Below are 16,802 nucleotides of genomic sequence, written 5' to 3' on the forward strand. Positions count from 1 at the left end.
GATGGGTGGGGAGCTTGAGGTCTGTACATGGGGGCAGAGCTTCAAGTCCTGAGGGTCAGGTCTGACTGTGGGGACCTCTTCTCCAATCACTTGGCCCTGGCCCTGCCCACCTTCTCCTCAGGCCAGAGTTGTTGTTAAGTGCCATCACTTCTGACTCATGTTGTTGTTGTTGTTATGTGCCTTCGAATCAGCCACGACTCACAGCGACCCCTCCTTGGGTTTCCAAGGCAGTATCACTACGGAAGTAGATTGCCCAACCTTCCTTCCAAGGAGTGGCTGGTGGGTTTGAACCACCAGCCTTCTGGTTAGCAGTCAAGTGCCTTAGGCACTATGCTACCATAGCTCCTTTCTGACTCATAGGGACCCAATGTAGAACAGGATGAAACGCTGCCCTGTGTGCACCATCTTCATCGGCACGGCTATGTGAGCCCATTGTTGCAGCCATGGTGTCAATCCACCTCATTGAGGGTCTTCTCCTTTCTCACTGACTCTACTTTACCAGGCATGATGGACTTCTCCAGGGGCTGGCCCCTCCTGATGACATAACCCAAGTACAAGAGACAAAGGCTGGCCATCCTCACTTCTAAGGAACATTCTGGCTGTACTTCTTCCAAGATAGGTTTATTTGTTCTTCTCGCAGTCCATAGTACATTCAATATTCTTTGCTAACACTGTAATTCAAAGGCATCAAATTTTTGGTCTTCCTTATTCATCGTCCAGCTTCACACGCATATGAGGCAACTGAAAATACCATGGCTTGGGATAGGTGCACCTTAGTCCTCAAGGTGACATCTTTGCTTTTTAACACTTTAAAGAGATCTTTTTTAGCAGATCTGCCTGATGCAATATGCCATTTGATCTTCTGACTGCTGCTTCCATGGGTGTTGATTGTGGATCCAAGTAAAAGGAAATCCTTGACAACTTCAATCTTTTCTCCATTTATCATGATGTTGCTTATTGGTCCAGTGGTGAGGATTTTTGTTTTCTTTATATTGAGGTGTGTGTAACCATACTGAAGGCTGTAGTCTCTGATCTGCATCTGTAAACGCCTCAAATCTTGGCTTTCAGCAAGCAATAGTGTGTCATCTGCATATCACAGGTTGTTAATGAGTCTTCCTCCAATCCCGATTCCGTGTTCTTCTTCATATAGTCCAACTTCTCAGATTATTTCCTCAATACAGAAATTGAGTAAGTATGGTGAAAGGATACAACCTCAACATACACTTCTACTGATTTTAAAGTATCCCCTTTGGAGTGATTAACTCTGTCTAGGTACAGGTTCCTTGCGAGCACAATTAAGTGTTCTGGAATTCTCATTCTTCACAATGTTATCCATAATTTGTTATGATGCAAAAAGTCAAATGCCTTTGCATAGTCAGTACAACACAGGTAAACATCTTTCTGGTATTCTCCACTTTCAGCCAAGATCCATCTGACATCAGCAATGATATCCCTCGTTCCACATCCTCTTCTGAATCCAATTTGATTCTAAATTTTGCTAAAGATAATTCAAATACAGTTGCAGCCGTATACCAACAAAGAGTTGCCAGAAATTTCAAGCCAGAGTCAGTTCAGAGCCAGCCCTACAGAATGACAAGGAAGACCCTCTTAAACACCTGTTTGGAGGAGGCTGAGACCTGAGCAAAAGCCAAGAGATGGCAGGTCCAGGGGAGAGACTTCACAGAACAGTGACCAGGACATATAGCTGGAGCCCCAGGGCCTGGAGAAACTGAGGCCCTGAGGAGTGTGAGGCCTGGACTATTCACCTAGCTCGGGCCTCCCTTCTTACAGGCTGCTCTCCCCTCAAAGCCTCGTCTCCTTCGCCCCTCAATTTAGTGCTTCTGGGATTTAATGCCCTCCCCTGGTTGGGAGCCATTCATTGGTGGTTCAGTGGTGCTTCAGTGGTAGAACTTTTGCCTTCCAGGAAGGTGACCTGGGTTCGATTTTGGCCAATGTACTTCATACACAACCACCACCAGTCTCTCAGAGCTGGCTTGTGTATTGCTTGGGCATTGAACAAATTTCACTGGAGCTTCCAAACTCAGCGAGACTAGGAAGAAAGGCCTGGCAGTAGACTTCCAAAAATAAGCCAGTGAAACCCCTATGGATTACAATAGTCCATTTCCCACCTGATCATAGGGGCAGTCTAGGATGCGGTAGCATTCAGTTCCCTCGTGCCAGTATTGTCGACGGCTAACAAGACCTTGGAACCGGAAACCTCTGTTTGGTTAATGGCTTTGGAAGTGGAGGGGGAGGGCTATTTGCTTGGGGAGACACGCTCATCTGCTGCCACCTGGTGGCCATGGTGGGTATGGAAACCACACGCTTGTTAAGGGAGGGTTCGGGAGACCCATGGGAACCCTTGGGGACTGTCAGGGGCAAGGGCGGCAAAGGCAGGAGGCCAAGGAGGTAGGTCAGGCGGTCGGGGGCAGGAAAGCTGGTGGATTCGGGGTGTGCTGGGGCGCAGGAGTGTGTCCAGCTCTGTCTCCCCTAAGCTGAGGGCTCCTCCGCTAGGCCCAGAGGGAGATGCATAAATGTTTATGAAATGAAGAAATTAATTAATTCATAGATTCTCAGACTTCTATTTGGGGATTTTGAGCAGGACAGTCAAGCTTCAGCCAGGGAGCAGATACACTGTGGGGACTCGTTTATTGTGTTATTACCCCCATCTCACCAGGGAGGGGACTGAGGCAGTCGCCTCCCCCAGGGAGTGCCCTCTTGTTCCCCACACCTGGAGCCTTGGGGGCTCCACACCGTGCAATGCAGTGGGAGCTCTGAGCCTGGACTCCGGTTCCAGTGCTACCGAGCCTAGCTCTGCCTGCCAACCTGAGCAGACAGCCGCCTCTTGGTCTAGTCCGCCCCCAAGCGGATCAATGACCGCGCCCATTCCCGCCCCGGATGTCAGGCTGGCCTCGCGCAACAGCTTCCGTTTGGGGTGGTTTCTAGGGTTTCCTGGCCTAGGATGATGTATTGAGATAAGGGCTGCACTGAGCAGGCTGCGGGGGTAGGGGCCCCTAAGCCGGTGAGGGGCTCAAGTCCGCTCCAGTCTGACCCTTGTTCTGGCTGTGTGGCCTCAGGAGAGTCACCCTTCCTCACTGCACCTCAGTTGTCCCATCTGTAAAACAAGGCAGCCACAGTACCCCTTGCTGGGCGGTTATGGGGTTCGGGGAACCTTGAGAGCATCTGGCTGGATCGTGGCTGGGGATGCAGTAGGCGCTTAATAACCAGACTTCGTGACTGTGATGTTCCGTCCACATGTCCTGCTATCTGTAAAACGAAGAAGGTATTCCTGTCCTTCAAGCCTCGATGTGCCTAGGGCTCCCAAGCCTGGAACACTGCATTAGGTCTCGCGAGAGCAGTAGGCTTCCCTCTGCCGGACCATCTTGCCTGACAGGCCCCGGAGCCTCAGCCTGGCCCTCGGGAGCTAGCTCTGTCTCTACAGGCCCAGCCATGTCCAGTCCAGTCCCCTCGCCTTTGCCCCAGAACTTCTCCACCACCAGGGCCTCCTGCTGGGGAGCCTCTTCTGGGAAGCCCAATGGCTTAATCCACTGCCAAACCTGGAAAGGGAGGTAGGGACAAGGTGTAGGCTGGCCTCTGTTTCTATTCATACACAGTCCCTGCTGGCTAAATTTTGTAAGATTTTGAAACCAAGTCCACGTCTGGAGTCTGCTTCAGTGACCTACATTTAGCCCCCTCATAGGAAGAGCATCCTCATTTCTCTTCAGTTGTTACGCTTGGGCCCCGCCCCAGCTGTCGGGATGAGTGTGTAACCTGGCCCAGCCAATCAGAGCATTTCAGCCCCCTGCTTCTAGTGATAGGCACAGAGATAGGCATGTGACCTAAGCTGACCAATCAGAGATGGCCATGGGACTTTAGCTTGAGGTAATGGGAAAATAAAGGACACCTTGTTTCCATTGGGCAGAGAGCCGCCTCAAGTTCCGGGAGCCTTTTTTCCACCATGTGGGGGGAGGGGGCTGCCAAGGAAGAGAGGACAGCAAGGAGGACAGCACCAAAAAGAACAGAGACTTAGTTCCTGGATCTAGCTGTGCCTGAAGTCCATCACCCAGGGGTATTCCATTAGCTTTCTTTTTTGTTGAAGCCACTTTGAATCCTATGTTTGTCGCTAGGAAATGACTGACAGGTGGTTCCTAGCTGGGCCTCTGCTTGCCTGTGTGTAAAATGGGAAGGGGTATGGAGCACTAGTCTTGGAGTCCATAGTGCGATGAGTTGAGAGAGAATAAAATGAGCTAATGCATGGCCTTTGCTTAGCAGAACCCAGCCCCGAGTATGGGTCTAATGAGTAGAACCAGGAATTAGAAAAGGAGCAACTTACCTGCTTTCCCTGGCTGCCAGGGAACTCAAGGGCAGTGCTGGCACAGGGTGTAGGCAGGGGCGGGCACAACCACTGTGCAGCCCTGGAGAGGTAAGAGGGGAGCCAGACAGAAAAGCCATGCTTCCACCTGTTCTTACTTTTTAATTGTTCTGACTTAATTTTTTCTTTGTTGTTACATTCTAAAAACCATTGCAGATGTGTGTTTGGGGAGGAGCTAAAGTTTGACAGACCCAGGTTCAAATCCCAGCTCTGTCCCCACTTCTGGGTCAACCCCTGCCCACCTAAGCCTCAGTTTCCTCATCTCTAAGATGGGCACAAGCAAATACCTACTCGAGTGTGCGCGGTTATTGCTGTCATCACTGTCACTATTGCTGGTCCCGTCTGGGGTGAGAACTACAAGTTACCTGTTCAGGCCGAAGTACCCGAGGATGCCCAGAATGAGGATGCTTGTGAAGCTGCCCAGCGACACCAGGAAGACGGACAAATCCGAAACCTGAACTTCTGGGGGCAGGAGAGCTCAGGGCTCGGGTGGCACGCGCCCGACTCCCCCAGAGTGCCCGAGTGGCCCTAGGACAGGAGGGGAGCCGTGGGGGCAGGAGAGCTCAGGTGTGGGAGGGCATCTCCTGACACTCCAGGGGATGGGGAGCAGGAAGGGGCAAGGCTGGAGCAGGGGTGGGCCAGGCCCTCCATTGACTTGCTTCTGACTGTGACCTGCCATGGGCCCCTTCATGCCTCATGTTCCTCATCTGTAACGTGGAGACCATGGAACCCTCCTGCCCAGGTGGCTGGGGTGATATAGTGGTCAAGACATTGTAGCTCGAGGTGTCTGCAGGCTGAGCCCCTGTGGTTTCTACCCCTGGGCTCCTTGCTTCACCCCCAACCCAACTCCAATCCTGCGTCTTGTTCTCTCGGGGCCGGATTTCACAGCCAGGACAATGGATAGGGACTATGGCAAGAGCAGGGGTCATTAGTGATTATGAACCCCGGTGCAACGAAGCCTGTCTGCCTGTCCTTGTGACAGAAGACACATTTGTTGGCTCGATCATTCACTTCTCCATTACACGGCACCCCTACAGTTCTGTAGGAGCCCTAGGCTGGGGAAGGGCAGTGTCAGACACAGTCACCCCCAGCCCCAAGGAGTCAGGGCAGGGCGATAGGGGGCAGTGGCTGCGGGCGTGTACAGTGAGGCAGGGAAGGCTCCTCAGAAGAGGGAGCTTCTTAGCTGGGTTTTAAAGGATAAATACCAGTAGGAATTTGACAAAAGGGGGTTGGGGAGACATTCCAGGCAGAAACACCCCCAGTGTGAGAGAAGGTTTGCCAGGGACAGTTACAGAAGGGGCTGGCAAGGGACTCTTTGTTGAATCCCAATGGGAGGCCCCAATGCAGCCCGGGGTGGGGTTGGACAGTGCATGCTGGGTAAATGACTGGATGGAGGGTGTAGCCCTGCCCTCACTGCTCACCGATGCTGAATTGCTGCGGCTCGCTCCAGGCACTGTGCCCCACTGTCATGTCCGCTCGGACCTGCACCTTGTAGGTCACGCCAGGCTGCAGGCCATGGAGGATGACCTGGATCTCTGTGGCATTCACAGGAAGCTCTGCAGAAGGTGGGAGGAGGCAGCCATAGGTCCTGGGAACCCCTCTGCTCCCCTGAAGCTAGGCTGCCACATGGAGGGGGTGCCACATCCACCTCCTCCCTGTTCCTCAAAGGCAGCAGGCTTGGGCCTACCCCTGGGCCTTTGCACTGGTAGTTCCTGCCACCGAATATACTCTTTCCCTAGATACCCACGTGGTTTCCTCCCTCGCCTCCTTCTGGCTTTCAGGGTTAGTGCTGGCTTTGCCTATCTTATTCTCCATTAGCCCCAGATGCTCAGACAGTAACTGACACAGAAAGTTCTCCAACAATGTGGGTGGAATAGAATTAATTTAACCAAACACTCCTTAAAAACCCTTAAAATTAGAATATAGTTGCTGTCATCAGGAAAATAATATTCTTAGAACCCTGAATTCATATTCATTGACCCTATTCAAGAGGAATATTCTCATTCCTCAAAAGGAATTTTTGGGGAATTGGTAAATTTGGGCTTCAACAAACAGGCTTTGGCTAATTGGTTTTAAGTGGATGGGCTGCTTCCAGAACCCTGAATAAGACATTGCTGTGGGTTGGCTTAAGGAGCTCTGATAGTGCAGTACCTAAGGCATTTGACTGCTAACCAGAAGGTTGGTGGTTCAAACCCACCAGCCGCTCTACCAAAGGAAGATGGGGAAATCTACTTCTGTAAAGATTTATTGCCTTGGAAACCCAGCGGGGGTCACTATGAGTAGGAATCAATTGAATGGCAACGGGTTTGGGTTTTTGTTTGTGTGGGCTTTTTTTTTTTTATGGGTTTGATTATGCCCTCTTAAGATAAGCTGAAGTCCTAACTAACCCATGTGCCTGTGAATCTGACCTTGTTTGGAATCAGGGTCTTTTAAAGCTGTATTAGTTAGGTTAGCATAAGGGCACAAGGGGTGGGTCCTAATCCCATCCAAGCAGTGTTCTTATAAAACAAGATGGTGGTCGGAGTCCACCCAAAATCAGCTCACTGCCATCCAGTCAATTCTGACCTCCACTGGTTTTCCAAGGCTATAAATCTTTCTTGAAATAGATTGCCCCATCTTCCTTCTGCTGGGGGTTTGAACTGCTATAACAGCCAGATAAATGCCTTACCCACTACACCACCAGAGCGCCTCCTGAGTCCACCTGGAACTGGAAAAGGTGAGGAAGACTCCTTCCCTAGAGCCTTTGGGAGAGTGCAGCCCGGCCATACATCGATTCCAGACTTCTGGCCTCCAGCCTATTTTCAGTGGCAGCAGGGTTTTGAGAGAGCACAAATCCCTGTTCTAAGCACTCCGCTTGTGGTACTGTTACAACAGCCCCAGGAAACCAAAATAGCCACTGTTTCCCCAGGAGGCTTCAATTTCCCCTCCAGGCAATATAGAGGTAGTGTGTAAAGCACTTGACTGCTAACCAGAAGGCTGGCGGTTCAAACCCATCAGCCACTCCTCGGTAGGAAGGCTGGGCAATCTACTTCTGTAGTGATACTGCCTCAGAAACCCAAGGAGGGGTCTCTGTGAGTTGAGTCTGACTCGACAGCACATAACAACAACTAATCGAAAGGTTGGTGGTTTGAACCACCCAGCAGTGCCATTGAAGGAAGTCCTGGTGATCTGCTTATGTGATGATAACAATCAAGAAAACGCCTTGGAGCCCAGTTCTACTTGTAACACGTGGGGTTGGAAATGGGTGAGGGACAGGAAGGGGCAGTGGAAGAGCCCAGGCTTGCTCAACTACTGAGCAGGTAAAGTCCCCTCTCCAAGTCTCAGTTTCCTCATCGTGAAATGAAGACGTTAACGGCCACCTAATGAGAGTCAGTTACTGATACACGTGAGAGGTAACCACCACCCTCCACACCAAGAATTGAGCACTTTTGTATACCCAGCCCCAGCACCACCCAAGGATGGGGTCACCCTGGCCACAGAGTTAGGTGGACTTGGGTCCCAATTCCAACTCCACCTTCTCTGGGGCTCTAGAAGGGGCTCTCCAGATCCTTGAATCCCATTCTCCTATTTCACAGGTGGGGGCATCAAGGCCCAGAGAGGGCCAGTGAGGTGCTCCGGGTCACACAGCTGGGCAGAACTTGGGCACAGACCACTCCTCTCCCAGGCTGCATACCTGACACCTGGCTGCTGTCCTCATGCCGGCACTGCACGACGTACCCTTTCAGGATGCCAGGGCAGGAGCTCAGGGGCGACTCTGCCCAGTGCACCAACACCGAGTCTGTGCTATGTTTCTTCACCGAGATGTCCTGTGGAGTCCCGGCCCTCGAGGCTGCAACCAGCACCACCACAGTCAACACCAAGAGCAGTGTTTGAGCACTTTCTGTATATCCAGCCCTGGCACCATCCAAGGACAGGATAACCCTGGCCTCAGAGTTATGTGGCCAGATGTCAGCTCAGTCAACTCTTAAGTTACCCGAGCAGCATTGTCCCATTCTATAGAAAAGAAAACTGAGACTCAGACAGGGAGCTCCTAGAGAACTCTTATTCATGCCCTTACACTAATGCCCATTCCTCTAGGACCCTTTCACTATGACACTCCCTCAACCCATCCTCCTTCTCCAGCCCGGCCCTTACTTCATGGGTTTGAATCCTGGTTCCATCACTTAGCAGATGTCACATCCCCTCTGTGAGCCTCAGATTCTAATCTATAAAGTGGGGGCAGTGCTGTTTTGTGTAGCTTAGGACTTGATTGAGCTGACTGCTGGCTAGGGCCTGACACACAGTTGTTGTTAGCTGCCAGTGAGTAGGTCCCTGACTCATGGTGACCCAGTGCACAGCAGAAGGAGATGCTGCCCAGTCCTGAGCCGTGTCATCAACCACTTGTGGACTGGGCCATTGTGCTCCATAGGGTTTTCATGGGCTGATGTTTGGAAGCAGATAGACAGGGCTTCCTTCCCAGTTCATCTTAGTCTGGAAGCACCACTGAAACCAGCTGAGGACTCTAGCAATACGAAAGCTTCCACTGACAGTTGGGTGGGTGGTGGCTGAGCGTGAGGGGCACTGGCTGGGAATGAACCTGGGTCTCCTTCATGAGAGGTGAGAATGCTACCACCAAACCACCACTGCCCCCTGGCCTGACACATAAAACCAAACTCACTGCCGTCGAGTTGGATCCGACTCATAGTGACCCCTCCTTGGGTTTCTGAGGCAGCATCTCTACGGAAGTAGATTGCCCAATTAGGTGCCTCTAAATGCTCCTCGGGAGCTCTGGTAGCATAGTGGCTAAGACACTTGCCTGCTAACCAGACGGCTGGCGGTTCAAACCCACCAGCCACTCCTCGGAAGGAAGGTTGGGCAATCCTACTTCCGTAGTGATACTGCCTCGGAAACCCAAGGAGGGGTCGCTATGAGTCAGGGCTGACTCGATGGCACATAACAACAACAACAACAAATGCTCCTCACTCCTTCAGGGAGATGATGGCGCAGGTTTGGACCACTCACCATTGCCCCAGAAGTGGTAGGTGGACAGGACCGTGGACCACATGTTGGGCTTCTCCGGGTACATGGAGGCAAAAACGGTGATGCGATAACACCCCTCCTGGCTCACTGCTGATGCTGGGCTCCAGCTGGGCATCACTGGAAGAGTAAGTAAAGGCTGGGTCAGCAAATAGATTGTGTTGCCACCTTTGCACTGGCTGTGACATCTGCACAGATCCCCTAGAGAACTCCTATTCATGCTTCAAAGCCCTTGTGCTAATGTCCCCTCCTCCGGGACTCCTTCCATGTGGCTCCTTCTCAACCTGCCTCCCTTCTCCAACCCAGCCTTTGCTCCATGGGGACAGAGTGTCTGTGTCCAGCTCTGTCCACTCCAAGCTGGGGGCTTCTCAAGAGCCAGGTCAAGGCTAAAGCTTCTTGGGGCACCAGTTGGGCCCAGGAGAGAAAGTGGGTGAGCAAGAGGCTGCCAGGACTACACACTGCCCCCCCTTTCCCTCCAGCGACCTCATTAATTTGCCACCCGTGTCTTACAAGGTGTCACCTTCCCAGTCAGTGTAGGTGAATGTTTAACAAACACCCTGGAACGTGAGACTCATTATCCACTGGAGTGCAATCTCCCCAGGGCTGAGCCCTGAAACTCTCAGAAGGAGTCTCAAGACCAGCATGGGTGAGAAAGTTCAAGTCTCCGCCTGTCCCTTATGCTATGTGACCTTCACCAAGTGGCAACATCTCTCTGGGCCTCAGAGAACCTGTGGACCATCCCTGATGGTTGAGACAGCCAGGAATGCTAATAGAGAACACAGAGGCAGGGTACCTCACATTCCCGTACCCATTCCAGCCACGTCCGGGGCCTGGTGTGTCAGGGTACAGTTAGCAAGGCTCCTGTCCTGGTCATGGGGCTGCCACTCAATGCAGTACGTTGTGTTCAGAGCCTGGCCTGCCCAGTGCATTATGGTCCCCTTGGCTCCGACACTGATCTTTAGAGCTCCAGGTTCTGTAAAGAGAGGGAGGGGCATGGGAGGAAGCACATTAGAGGCTGCCCCACCTCATCCTCTGGCCCAGCCCTAACCCCACAGGGGTTGTTTTTGTTGTTGTTGTTATGTACCGGTCAAGTCGCTGGACTCATAGTGACCCCTCCTTGGGTTTCCAAGGCAGTATCACTATGGAAGTAGGATTGCCCAACCTTCTTTCTGAGGAGTGGCTGGTGGGTTTGAACCGCCAGCCTTCTGGTTAGCAGTTAAGTGCTTTAGCCACTATGCTACCAGAGTTATGTGCCATCAAGTCAGACTCATAGCGACCCCCTCCTTGGGTTTCCAAGGAGGTATCACTGTGGAAGTAGATTGCCCAACCTTCCTTCCAAGGAGTGGCTGATGGGTTTGAACCGCCAGCCTTCTGGTTAGCAGTCAAATGCCTTAAGGCACTAAGCTCCCAGTGCTCCTAACCCCACAGGGGTGGGGTGTCTGTATCTGGCTTTATCTTCCTCACACTGGGAACTGCTTGGGGGCTGGGCACACAGGAGGCTGCAGGAGGGTGTTGGAATGGGCTGAGTTGGCTGCCTCAGCCTGATTGTGGGCTCCCTGCCATGACGTCCCCCATTAGTGCTCCCTGTACCACCCCAACTCCCACTGCCAGCAGCGGGTATCTCCTGCTCTTCCAGATGCCTGTCACCCACCATTGCTCCACGCAGCAGAGGGCGTGGCCCCAGGACCAAGCCTCCCTGGCTGGATCACGCCCCCTGGCGCCAAACCCTGGGCTCAGAGGTGCAAGGACTAGGTCATCTGGTGCCCTGGGCCATCTTTCCCACACACAACAGCCAGGGCATCTGGCAGCCATCTCTGAGAGGTAGGAGCTGCTTCCAACGCTGGGGACGACAGCCACCATTTACTGAGCACCGGTTGTATGCACCAGGCCAGTGCCAAGTACTTTATAGGCACCACTTTGCTGTGAAGTGGGACTGTGATGACTCTACACGCAGAAACCAAGGCTCAGAGGAGAGCCACTCACTCAGGACCACCCAGTGAAGGTGAGGCTTCATCTCCCTGAGTCTCGGTCTTCTCATCTCTAAAACAGTCCTGTCCTCAGAAGTTTTCTGGGGGCACAGCTGGGCCAGGAGTAGGGTGAGGAGAGTGAGGCATTCAACATGGGCACAAAATTTAAAGGGGGCACCAAAAAACTCACTGTTTTCGAAAAAATAATAATGCAAAGAAAATGTATGTTAAGCATTTTTCACACCAGCCACAAAGTAGAGACAACAGAGTTCATCAACAGATGATGTGTAAACACAGTGTGGTCCTTCCACACAATGGAATACCACTCAGCCATGAAAAGAATGAAGCTCTAATACCTCTACAACAAGGATGAACCTTGAAAACATGATGCTGAGTGAAATGCCAGTCACCAAAGGACAAATTGTATGGTTTCATTTACATGCAATGTCCAGAGCAGGCAGATCCATAGAGACAGATAATGAATTAGCGCTGGAAAAGGGAAGGCAATGGGAAATGACTCCTAATAGGAAGAGTTTTCATTTGGGGTGGCTGATGAAAATGATTTGGAACTAGATAGGTGTGGTGGTTGCACAACATTGCAAATAGACTAAAAGCCAGGGAAGTGCACACTGCAGAGTGGTTAATTTTATTATGTGAATTTCACCTCAACAAAAAATAAAATATAAAAACACATAAAATGAACAAAATGTTAAGATTTTAAATAAAGGCAGGATCTGACTCTGCCCTTTCATGAACCAACTATGTCACTCTCCTAACCCTGATTTTGGACCTGGTCTTGAGAAAACTTTACTGGAAAAAAAAAAAAAAAAAGCCATCCTGAAGGGACTAGTGGATGATGGGAACTTCAGCCTACATGGCCCTGACACCAGAAGAGCTAGATGGTGCCCAGCTACCACACTGTCAACCACTCGAAAAAGGATCAAAATTGGAGATCCTGGATAAAGTGGGAGAAAAATGTGGAACAAAATGCAAAATCATGAAAAAGAACAGGTTTACTGCTCTGATGGGAGACTGGTGACACCTCCAAGACTATGAGCCCTAGTCACCTTTCGGGCCTGGAACTGAACTCACTCCTATAGTTTAACTTTCAGCCAAATAACAGGCCTACAACGTGAACAATTACACAATGCATGTGCACTCCTTAGAAAAATGAGCCATGGGAGATCAGAAGGGCAGCATTTGTGCAGGGAGAGAGCTCATGGGGCAGGAATGCATAGGAAAAAAGGACACAGGGAAAAGGTACACAGGGAGGAAGTGGGAAGAGAGCTGTTACGTTGTGGGGATTGCAATCAATGCCATGGAACAAAATGCGTATGAACTGTTGAATAGAAAATGAATTTGCGATGTAAACTTTCACCCAAATCACAATAAAAGGTTAAAAAAAAAAAGTTTAAAAAGTACAAAAAAACAGGCATCCAGCCCAGCAGGCTATACCTCGCTGATGAGATTATTATACAGCATTATAATATTGCATTATACTGTTACATGTCTTAATTATTGAGTGTTTTGACACACCTTTAAATTAAACACCCCCTTAAATTTTTGTGCCTATTTCTCAGAGTAGGTGCTCAGCTACAAGGGCCCCTCTCCGCTGCCCTCCCCACCAACCTGCAGAGGTACCTGTATGGTTGTCAGCGGCAATGAGACATGACTGGTTGTGGCTGGGACCAAAGCGATTCCGAGAGATGACAGTCACGTTGTAGGCAGCACCCGAGAGGTTAAGTTTTTTCTTCAGAGGTAGAGTCCTGGTGGGCCTGGCCTGGCACGGGCAGGACAACATGTGCAAGTGGATGCGGTATGTTGCCTCCATGTCCTGAGTGGTTCTGTGGCAGCCTTCTGGAAGCTCAAGTTGGGGCAGCGGCTGTGAGCACAAGAGACGGCTTGTTGGAACATGAATACACTCATTGTCTCACAGACCGACATCAGGACATGGCCTGTGAGAACAGACCCACCCAGGGTCACAGTGAATTGCGTGCACTGAAAGTTCAAAAAGTTTTTAAAAGTGATAAACCACAATGCTGGCAAGGTTGCTGGGAAACTGGCAATCACTCCCATTAATCATTGGTTTTTGTTGTTGTTGTTAGTTGCCATTGAGTTGATGCTGACTCATGGCAACCCAATGAGTGCAGAGTAAAGCTGCTCCATATGTGCTGTAGGGAACACAGTTCTACTTGGATATATATGGAGTCAGTGTGGGTTGGACCATACCTGCTAAGTCAATTGTGGTAAAGCTGTTGGGTAGAATATTTGGCCGTTTGCCACTGACTCAGGCAAGAGGGTTTGCTCTGTGCCTCAGTTTCCTCCTCCGTAAAATGGGGCTAATTAGACTGTACTTAATGAATTATTTTGGAATATAGAGAAATCTCACTCCCCCCACCCTGAGCCAGCCTGCCATCAGTGACCAGCTGGACCTTCTCTCTGGTCTTCTGGCTTCCACCTTCACCCCCTACAATCTGTCCTCCCATGGCAGCCAGAGAGAGCCTGAGTCCAACTATGGCCATTTCCTGCTCACACACCCTGCATGGCTCCCTATTACCTTCACAGAAAAACCCACCAGCCGCCTGGCCCCTGGGACCCTCATGTCTCATGTCCATCTCCCACTTGCTCACCTCCCTCCAGCCTCATGTCTCCTGTTGCCACAGTCCTACAATGACCCCAATACCTGCTCCTGCAAGATCAGGCGCCTCCTTCCATCTGGGCGGAGCAGCTCCACTGAGCAGTTCATCTTGAGCTGTGGGGGGATTTCTGCAACAAGACGGACAAATACGCTGGGACTGTCTCCCTCCCTCCCATGAAATACGGATGCGTGTGGGTTGTTAAAGAGTTCCCAAAATCATCAAGCTCAATTGGCATAACATACTACACAAAACATTGTTCCACATCCTACTTTGGCGAGTAGCAACTGGGATCTTAAAAGCTCACAAGCAGACATCTAGATGCAATGATGGGTCTCTCCTCATCCAGAGCAAAGCAGAATGAAGAAAACCAAAGACACATGGAAACAATTAGCCCAAGCGACTGGTATATCATGCGAACCTCAGCCTATATGACTATGAGACGAGAACTAGATGGTGCCCGGCTACCACTGTCAACCACTCAGAGGGGGATCTATGTAGGGGATCCTGGATAGAGTGGGAGAACAATGTGGAACAAAATTAAACTCGTGAAAAAAATAAAAGGGACCAGTTTGCTGGTCGGATAGAGCCTGTTGGAACCCCTGAGACTGTGGCCCCTAGCTGCCCTTCAGGTCTCGAATTGAACCCACTCCTGTGACTTCCAGTCAAATAAAAGACAGGAATATGAGCTGAACATTTACATTAGGTAGATACACTTGGAAGAGAACAATCATGGGAGAATAGAAGGGCTGAATATGCACCTTCTATTGGGGAGGAAGTGGGAGGGGAGCTGTTTCATTGTGGGAAATTGCAGCCAATGTCATGAGACAAAGTGTATGTGAGCTGCTGTATGGAAAGTGAATTTGCTTTGTAGACTTTCACCCAAATCACAATAAAAATAAAAAATAAAAAAAGAGAGAGAGAGAGTAGTAAATATAAGACATCAAAATTGCAAAAAAAAAAAAAAAGTTTGCGAAAACCACTGGGCTGTTTCCCAGCACTTGGGGCAGGAGGAGGCAATGGCTTCCGGGATGGAGGCAAAGGCTGGGAGTCCCTCCCATCCTCCCTTCCTGGGCCAAGTTCGCCCCAGGAATAACCATTACCTGGGATTTGGGGCTGTCCCAACTTTTTCTTTGACACAGTTTGAAACTTCCTTTCTCAGTTGCCTGTTGCCAAGGGTTGGGGGCAGCAACCCATTTAACTGCTTCAGGCAGATGGCACTCAGAAGTTCGGCCCAATGTGGCCCACTTAACAGAGCCCGAGAGAGAGAGTGCTGTGGGGCCCGGGCACTGCATCCTGAGGGTTTGAAGGTCTATGGCCCAATCCCATCTCTGAAGAACAGCACTCATCTATCCTGGTGTCTTATTTCTAATGCCTAACACCTTGTTTCTAACCCTCACAGCCTTGTTTCTACCACTCACCTCCTTTATTTCTAACACCCTCTTCCTCATGTCTAATATTTGCCGTCTTATTTCCAAAGTCTGCTCCAGTTCCTGTGGCCTGGGTACTCTTACCGGCAGGGACACACACAGAACTGCTCCAGTTGCTCCAGGGATCTACTGGGGTCTGCGACCTGAGCCACCGCCGCCGCAGCTGGAATTCCTGGGCTTCATCCGTCTTGAGGGGGCAGAGGCAGGACTCTGAGGAGAGGCAGGTCAAACATTAGGCCGTGGTGGCTCCCCACATCCAAGGTGCTCAGCACTAGGCATTGGTCATTTAGCCAGTGTGCACTTATTGAATGCCAACTGTATGCAGCACCATGTGCTAGGGACATAAAGAGGACAGGGGAATCTCTGCCCTGCGGGGTCTCCAGGTACATCCATTTCTGCCCCTGCCCCAGGTTTGAATCCCTCCTAAGGGTATGAATGTGGCCAATGTCTTCTGGTCTCTGAGCATGGGATTTCCTCACCTGTGGAATGGAGATAATCCAATACGTAACTACAGAGCAGAGCAACAGGCATACAAAAAGCTTAGCATTGGGCAGGCATGCAGTAGGTGCTTAATTAACGCTGACTCGCTGCAGCTGTAATTGTCATTGTTATTCTCACCTAAGCCAGTATCATCCTGAGGTCCACAGTGGCCCTAGAATGAGATCACATTTAGATATTGCTTACATTTTGGTGTTGAAGAATATTAGTTATTTTGGAATTTTACAAATTATTTTGCAGACCATGGTCTTAGGGGATATTAAAGTCAAATGGCATAACATAGTCCACAAAGACAATGTTCTACATCCTACTTGGTGAGCAGTGACTGGGGTCTTAAAAGCTTGCAAGCAGCCATCTAAGGTACAACTATTGGTCTCTGCCCATCTGGAGTAAAGAAGAGCGAAGAAAATCAAGGATGCATGGAAACAATTCGTCCAAAGGACTAATGGATCACACAAACCCCAACCTCCATGACTTTAAGATCAAAACTGGATGGTGCCTAGCTATCACTGTCAACCACTCGGAGGGGGATGTATGTAGGAGATCCTGGATAGAGTGGGAGAACAGTGTGGGACAAAACTCAAAATCATAAAAAAAAAGAAAAAGATCAGGTTTGCTGGTCTGTTAGAGCCTGATGGAACCCCTGAGACTATGGCCCCTGCTGCCCTTCAGGTCTGGAATTGAACCCACTCCTGTGGCTTCCAGCCAAACAAAAGACGGGCATATGAATTGAACATTTACGTTAGGTAGATACACTCCTTGGAGAGAACAATCATGGCAGAATAGAAGGGCAGTGTATGTACAGGAAGACAGCTCGAGGGCAGGAGTGCAGGGGAGGGAAAGACACAGGGAAGAGGTAACTATGGGGAGGAAGTGGGAGGGG

General features: G+C 50.4%; 1 protein-coding gene across 1 annotated transcript; it reads right to left on the minus strand.

Annotated features, from left to right (window-relative positions):
* Positions 1 to 3,217: 3,217 nt before the first annotated feature.
* On the minus strand, positions 3,218 to 16,391 carry IL12RB1 (interleukin 12 receptor subunit beta 1). Its single transcript, XM_042781593.1, is given in 13 exon segments — positions 3,218 to 3,331; positions 3,333 to 3,557; positions 4,334 to 4,415; positions 4,738 to 4,834; positions 5,794 to 5,928; positions 8,046 to 8,201; positions 9,374 to 9,508; positions 10,197 to 10,361; positions 12,997 to 13,237; positions 14,039 to 14,121; positions 15,506 to 15,631; positions 16,040 to 16,073; positions 16,386 to 16,391. Coding segments are annotated over 13 exon segments (1,599 nt in total).
* Between the last annotated feature and the right edge of the window lie 411 nt (positions 16,392 to 16,802).

This window comes from Orycteropus afer, unplaced genomic scaffold, assembly GCF_000298275.1.
Source record: "Orycteropus afer afer isolate SDZICR_OR568_19922 unplaced genomic scaffold, OryAfe1.0 scaffold00136, whole genome shotgun sequence".
Classification (NCBI taxonomy): Eukaryota; Metazoa; Chordata; class Mammalia; order Tubulidentata; family Orycteropodidae; genus Orycteropus; species Orycteropus afer.